Source organism: Rissa tridactyla, chromosome 22, assembly GCF_028500815.1.
Source record: "Rissa tridactyla isolate bRisTri1 chromosome 22, bRisTri1.patW.cur.20221130, whole genome shotgun sequence".
NCBI lineage: Eukaryota > Metazoa > Chordata > Aves > Charadriiformes > Laridae > Rissa > Rissa tridactyla.
In genome coordinates this window covers 2202398-2209164 of record NC_071487.1, presented here as the reverse complement: position 1 = coordinate 2209164, position 6767 = coordinate 2202398, and the positions used below count along the sequence as shown (strand labels likewise).

Sequence of the window (6767 nt, the reverse complement as noted above, 5' to 3'; positions counted from 1 at the left end):
TGGGGGTGTTGAGGGTGATGGAGGGTCTTGGGGATGATGGGGGTGTTGAGGGTGATGGGGGGTGTTGGGGGTGATGGGGGGTCTTGAGGGTGATGGGGGGTCTTGGGGGTGATGGGGAGTCTTGAGGGTGATGGGGGTGTTGGGGGTGATGGGGGGTCTTGAGCATGATGGGGGTCTTGAGGGTGATGGGGGTGACGGGGGTGTTGGGGGTGATGGGGGGTCTTGAGCATGATGGGGGTCTTGAGGGTGATGGGGGTGTTGGGGGTGATGGGGTTGTTTGGGGTGATGGGGGTCTTGAGGCTGATGGGGGTGATGGGGGTCTTGAGGGTGATGGGGGTGTTGGGGGTGATGGGGGTCTTGAGCATGACAGGGGTGTTGGGGGATGATGGGGGCGTTGGGAGTGATGGGGGCGTTGAGGGTGATGGGGGTCTTGGGGGTGATGGGGGTGTTGAGGGTCATGGGGGGTGTTGCGGGTGATGGGGGTCTTGAGGGTGATGAGGGTGATGGAGGGTGTTGAGGGTCATGGGGGGTCTTGGGGGGTGATGGGGGGTCCCTAGATGCAGGTCTCGCTGCCGGCCGTCCCCTGCTCCAGGGTCTGCAGCCTGCGGGCCAGCGCCTGCGCCCGCCGGGCGTGCTGCCTGCGCAGGGCACCCGCCTGCGCCTCCAGCCGCCGCAGCTGGGCCGCCTGCTTCCGCCGGGCACCGCGGTACGCCAGGGCCAGCGCGCTGCGGGTGCCACGCTCAGCGCCCCGGCCCAGGGCACCCACCCAAGGCACCCACCCAGGGGACCCACCACGGGGACCGACTGCGGGGACCCACTGAGGGCACCCACTGAAGGCACCCACCACGGGGACTGACCCAGGGCACCCACCAAAGGCACCCACCCAGGGGACCCACCGCAGGGACCGACCGTGGGGACCGCGCGGGCAGGAGGGACCCCAAAACCCCCCGGGTTTTGGGGGTTGGCAGGACCGGGAGCGGGCTCTCGGGGCGTGCAGGAGGGCACCAAGCATCAAGGGAGGGGTGCGAGACGGGACGCGTTTTTGAGGGGTGCGAGACGGGAGAGTGTTTTTGGGGTGCCCAGGAAGGGACCACGCTTTTGGGGTGTGGGAGATGGGGATGGTGTTTTTGAGGGGGTGCAGGGAAGGATAACGCTTTTGGGGGGTGAAAGAAGGGACCGCGGGTTTGGGGGGTGCAGGGAGGGAGCACGCACCAGGGGGGACACGCGATATGGGACGGCTTTTTTTGGGGGGGTGCAGGCAAGGATAATGCTTCTGGGGTGTGCAAGAAGGGACAGGATTTTTTGGGGGGGGTGCAAGGAGGGATTGCGCTTTTGGGGTGTGAAGGATGAAGGGACTGTGGTTCGGGGGCGCGGAGGGGGGGACACCCGCCGGGGGTGCGTGGGAAGGGACCGTGGTTTTGGGGTGTGCAAGAAGGGACCGTGGTTTTGGGGTGCGCGGGAAGGGACCGTGGTTTTGGGGTAGTGCAAGAAGGGACCGTGGTTTTGGGGCGCGCGGGAAGGGACCGTGCACGCAGAGGGGATTTGCATCCAGGACATGCAGGACCGCTTTTTTTGGGCGTGTTGGGGACGTGGCACCCACCGCCCGCCCATCGCGGCGGGGGGGGCAAGCGGGTGCCCGCTGCCCACCTGTGAGCCTGGAAGAAGTCTGCGGTGACGGTGACGCACTGCGCCTGCTGCGCGCGGCTGGCGGCACTGCTCTGCTCCAGGGACAGGGACAGGGCCCGCGCTCGGCCGCGAAGCTCCTCCACCCTGGGGACACCCACATACGGCAGCCGGCCCCCCCCCCAACGCTGCCCGCGGCACCCACCCGCGCGCTGCCGGTGAGGTCTCTTACCGGGCCAGGGCACGGAGCAGCTCTTCCCTCGTCCTCTCCGGGTCCGGAGGGTGCTGCGGAGCCGCCGATCCCACCCGGTCGCTTTGGGCGTCCTGCAGAAGCCGGGTGTGGGTGCCGTTCCTTGGGAGACACCCCCCCTCCCCGGCCATCCCCAAGGAGGTGGGAGCCATCCTTACCTCCTCGCTGCTGCTGGGGCTGCTGGGGGGGCTGGGGGGGCAGCCGGGCCCCCCGTCCCGCTCCCGCTGCAGCTGCTGGAGCACCAGGCGCAGCGCGGCCTCCCGCGGCCCCTGCGCGGCCGCCAGCACCTCCAGGCCCCGCTTCTCCCTCTCCACCAGCTGCAGCCGCGTCTTCAGGTCGGCCATGGCCTCCTGGCAGGGCAGCGGCGTCACCGCCAGGCGGGGGAAACTGAGGCACGGCCATTTCCCCCCCCCTCCCACCTCCGCTCCCTCCCGCCCTGCATCGTCCCCTGCCCTTCTCCCGGCTGCTCCGCTTGAAGCCTATGGAGTTATCGGGGAGGGATGCTGGGGGGATGCTGGGGGGATACTGGGGAGTTTACGGGAAGGATGCTGGGGGATACTGGGGAGTTATCAGGGGGATGCTGGGGAGTTACCAGCAGGGATGCTGGGGAGTTATCAACAGGGATACTGGGGAGTTATCGGGGGGGATGCTGGGGAGTTATCAGGGGGGATGCTGGGCAGATACTGGGAGTTTACGGGAAGGATGCTGCGGGATACTGGGGAGTTATCAGGGGGGATACTGGGGAGTTAGGAGGGATGCTGGGGAGTTATCGGGAGGGATGCTGAGGGATGCTTGGGAGTTATGAGGGGGGATGCTGGGGGGATACTGGGGAGCCTGCAGGGAGGGCACTGGGGCATACTGGGGAGTTATCAGAGGGGATACTGGGCGATGCTAGGGAGTTTACGGGGAAGATGCAGGGGGGATACTGGGGCGTTATCTGTGGGGTTGCTGGGGGATGCTGGGGAGTCTATGGGGAGGAAGCTGGGGGGATACTGGGGAGTTATCAGGCGGGATACTGGGGAGTTACCAGCAGGGATGCTGGGGAGTTATCGGGGGGATGCCGGGGGATGCACAAGGGATACTGCGGGCTATTGGGGGATGCAGGGAGGATGCAGGGGCGATGTAGGATCTCCCCCACGGAGAGCCAGGGAGGGACGCAGCCGTCTGCCCTCCACCCTCCCCTGCCTCGGCCCCCTCCCAGCTCACCTTGAGCATCGCCAAGTCCCGCAGCAGCTCCGCTTTCTCCGGCCGCCTCCAGCCGGGCAGGAGAGCCCTGGCGTCCCGCAGCGCCCGCTCAGCCCGGGTTCGGGCATCCTCGCTGCGGCGGGTGGCACCGCGGGTGGGTGCCGGGGCGTCGTGCAGGGACGCCTCCACGGCCGCCTGCTCCGCGCGCAGCCGGCGAATGTGCTCCCGCAGGGCCCCCTCCTCCATCCCGCGGGGCACCGGGATGCTGCGGGGACAGGGACACGGGCTGGGGTGGGCACAGGGGCAGGGTGCCACCCCAAGGAGAGCGCAGCCCTGGCCTGGCATCGTGCCTTCGCCCCCCGCTCCTTCCCCTGCTACCTCTGCAGTCTGGGAGAGCCGCTATCCCCACTCTCCTCCTGGCCGTCCGGCTCCGCTCGGCCCGGGAGCCGCGGCCCCTCTGTCGGCGTGGGGCTGGACCCCCATCCATGTCCCGGGCTCGGCTCCCCTGCAGCTCCTGGGCACAGGGCAGGTGGCATTCAGGCAGCTGCCCCCCTCCGCTGTGCCGGGGACCAGGGTCTCCCAACATCCTTCCTGCATCCCCCCGGTACCCCCCCTGCATCCCTCAGCATCTCCCCAGCATCCTCCCAGCATCATCTCCTCGATATCCCCCCCCTACCACAGCCTCCCCGCATCCCCCCAACATCCACCTGATGCCCCTCCAGCATCCCTGCTGCATCCGGCGGCATCTCTCCTACATCGCTCCTGCATCCTCCCTGCATCCCCTGATATCCCCTGGTATCCCTTGTGCGTCCCCCGGCATCCCCCTGATAACTCCCCAGCATCCCGCAGCATCTTCCCCGTAAACTCCCCAGTATCCCCCCTGCATCCCCCTGATAACCCCCCAGCATCCCCCAACATCTTCCCCGTAAACTCCCCAGTATCCCCCCAGCATCCCCCTTGATAACTCCCCAGAATCCCCCCAATAACTCCCCAGCATCCCCCCAGCATCCCCCCTGTAAACTCCCCAGTATCCCCCCAGCATCCCCCCAGCATCCCCCCTGATAACTCCACAGAATCCCCCCAATAACTCCCCAGTATCCCCCCAGCATCATCCCGATAACTCCCCAGTATCCCCCGAAAACTCCCCAGTATCCCCCCAGCATCCTCCCCATAGACTCCCCAGTATCCCCCCCGCACCCCCCCACCCCGCAGCCCCCCGGGGCTGGCACTCACCGCCACGGGCACCATCCTCCTCCCTTCCCACCTTCGCCCGCACCAGGTCGAGGAGGGCGGCGTAGGCCCCCCCGCAGCGCTCGCTGCAGGGAGAGGGGCTCAGCGCGCCACCCCAGGCTGTCCCCCCCAACCCTGCGTGTGTGCCCCCCCCCGCCTCCTCCTCGTCCCCCGTCCCCACCTGCAGCGCAGGGCCAGGCGCAGGGCAGTGCTGCGGGACTCGTGCTGGCCCAGCGCCATGCTGAGCCGCTCCGCGTCGCTCTTGCACTCCTGCAGCGCGGCCGCCAGCCGCCGGTTCACCTCCTGCAGCCTCTCCAGGCACCTGGGCACCGCCCGCACCCCCCCGTGCCTCAGTTTCCCCACCGGCGAGGGCACCCCTGGGGCTTGGAGGCCGGGGGCCGGGGGGGGAAGACTCACCCCTGCAGCTGCTGCACCCGCTCCTCCTGCTCCGGGCTGGCCCCCTCCGAGGGTTGGGGGGAGAGGGGGCTGTGGGGCTGAGCGCCGTCGCCATACTGGGACAAATCCTGCAGAGGGGACAGGCAGAGCCCCCCGGCACCGGGGCAGGATCCACCCCCCGCGACCCCCCACCCTGCAGCCCACCCTGGCCCCACACTCACCTGGGGTAGCCAGGGCTCCCCCAGCCCCACGGGGCTGCCGAACCCGGGGGTGTCACTGCCGGAGCCCCCCGGCTCCTCCAGCCTGGACAGAGCATCCCGCAGGTCCCACACCTGCGCCAAGCACCGGGCTGAGCCCCGAGGGGGTGAACCAGGGCGGTGGCCCCCCCCCCCCTTCCCCCACCGTGCCCCAGACACCCACCTTCTGCTGTAGCCGGTCGCGCTCCCCCCGCAGCGCCCGCAGCGCGGCAGTGGCCCGGCTCAGCTCCTCGTCCCGGCGGCCCAAGGCCGCCCGCAAGGCTGCGTTCCTCGCCGCCGCCGCCGCCACCGCCGCCTCCTCCGCCGGCAGCCCCTCGCCCGCTCCCTCCTCCGGACCCCGGTGCGTTGCCCTCCCGGCACAGCCCGGCGCCCGGTCCAGCTCCTCCAGGCTCTGGGGATACAGGGATGGTCGATGGGTGCCCATCCCCTTGGCGTCTGGGCTGACCGTTGCCGGCGTGGCTCACCTTGGCCGCCCGCGCCCATTCCTCGCCGGGCGCAGGCTGTGCCGGTGGCCGCCGGTGGCGGGAGAAGACGGCGCGTTCCAGCGAGCTCACGGCGTGCTGCAGGTCGGCAAAGAGGTCGGGGCCAGGGGCTGGGGAGAGGGAGCATGGCCGGGGTCAGCCAGGTCCCGGCAGTGAGGCACCGGCACGGCACGGCACGGCACGGCACCGCACGGTGTGGCGCACCCACCTTCCACACCGATGTCGTGCGTCCCCGTGAGGCGCTGGGGCTGCGGGCCGGCAACGGGGAGGCTGGCGGTGCCCTCCCAGCCCTCCTCATCCTCCCTGCGGGGCGGCGAAGGCCAGAGATGGAGGTGGCCGGGCGGTGGTAGCCCCGCGGCCACCATGTGCCGGTACCTGCCGGTGCGGCTCTGCAGCTGCTCGGCTCTCCGGTGCAGCCGGGCCACCGTCGCCAGCAGCCCGGCGATGCGCTCCTCGTAGCGCAGGATGCCCTCGGCGTCCCCCGCCATGTCCTCGTCGTCATCCTCGTCCTCGTCCTTCTCCTCGTCCTCATCTTCCTCCTCGCCCGGCGGGGGCGGCGGGGGCTGCGGGGAGCAGGGGTGTCTGCCCATCCCGGTTCCGGCTGGCACCGGGGGACGGAGGGAGAGACACCCACCGGGATTTGCCGGGATGGGGACGGGTTGGGGTGAGTTGTGGCCACCAGCTGCGTGGCCGCGGTGCCTTGCCCCGCTCTCCGCACCTGGCGCTGCCGTGCCACGGCGCACCCAATCCTGGCACCGCCGATGCCCATGGCCGGGGGATGCCCAAGGGACACACACACACACACAAGGAGGCCACCAGCCACGTGGGTCCAGCCCCCGGCCGCCCCCATCCCACGGGACACCCCACTTGCCTTCTCCATCCTGGCCGCCTCCTGCCCGCGGGTCCCTGCGCCAGCCGGTGCCCGGGGGGTCCCCGGGACTGCTCCCGCTCCCACGGATGGGGGTCCTGGCACCTCCCGGCACCTCCCGGCACCCTCTCGGTTGCGCCTCCGGCAGCCCCAGCCCTGGGCCTTTCCCTCTCCTTGTTCCTGCCGAGATTTCCTCTTCCTCGGCAGCCCCGGCGCAGCCTCCCGCCCTTAACCGTTGCGCTGCCCCGTGCCCGGCCGGACGCCGCAGCCATTTTTGGGGGGGGGGGGGGGGGTGTCTCTGCCCCCCAACATCCTCAACCCCACGCGCCCCGGCTCCCTCGCACCCAGGCGGGAGGACGCACCCCCCCTGAGCATCCCCCGTTTAGGGGAGGCGGGGGGCAGCCCAGAACGCTCCCGGGGGGGGGGCGTTCGGGAGGGTTTGGGGTGCTCGGAGGGGTTGCGTGGGGTGATGGGGA

General features: G+C 70.2%; 1 protein-coding gene across 1 annotated transcript; it reads right to left on the bottom strand.

Annotated features, from left to right (window-relative positions):
• Positions 1 to 486: 486 nt before the first annotated feature.
• On the bottom strand, positions 487 to 6482 carry USHBP1 (USH1 protein network component harmonin binding protein 1). Its single transcript, XM_054182067.1, has 15 exons — positions 6295 to 6482; positions 5799 to 5986; positions 5632 to 5726; positions 5406 to 5533; positions 5105 to 5332; positions 4906 to 5016; positions 4706 to 4812; positions 4470 to 4610; positions 4292 to 4374; positions 3437 to 3572; positions 3080 to 3323; positions 2032 to 2223; positions 1856 to 1947; positions 1648 to 1770; positions 487 to 725 (listed from the first exon to the last, which is right to left on the bottom strand). The coding sequence occupies exons 1-15, from the start codon at positions 6301 to 6303 to the stop codon at positions 554 to 556; spliced, it is 2049 nt and encodes a 682-aa protein (XP_054038042.1). The 5' UTR covers positions 6304 to 6482; the 3' UTR covers positions 487 to 553.
• Positions 6483 to 6767: the final 285 nt, after the last annotated feature.

What these genes read in the sequence shown, in the direction of transcription:
- USHBP1 (XM_054182067.1), bottom strand. An exon ending in CTGCAGAGCCGCACCGGCAG is followed by an intron (nt 5,727 to 5,798) that starts GTACCGGCACAT and finishes GCCGCCCCGCAG; the next exon opens with GGAGGATGAGGAGGGCTGGG. An exon ending in GCGACCGGCTACAGCAGAAG is followed by an intron (nt 5,017 to 5,104) that starts GTGGGTGTCTGG and finishes TGCTTGGCGCAG; the next exon opens with GTGTGGGACCTGCGGGATGC.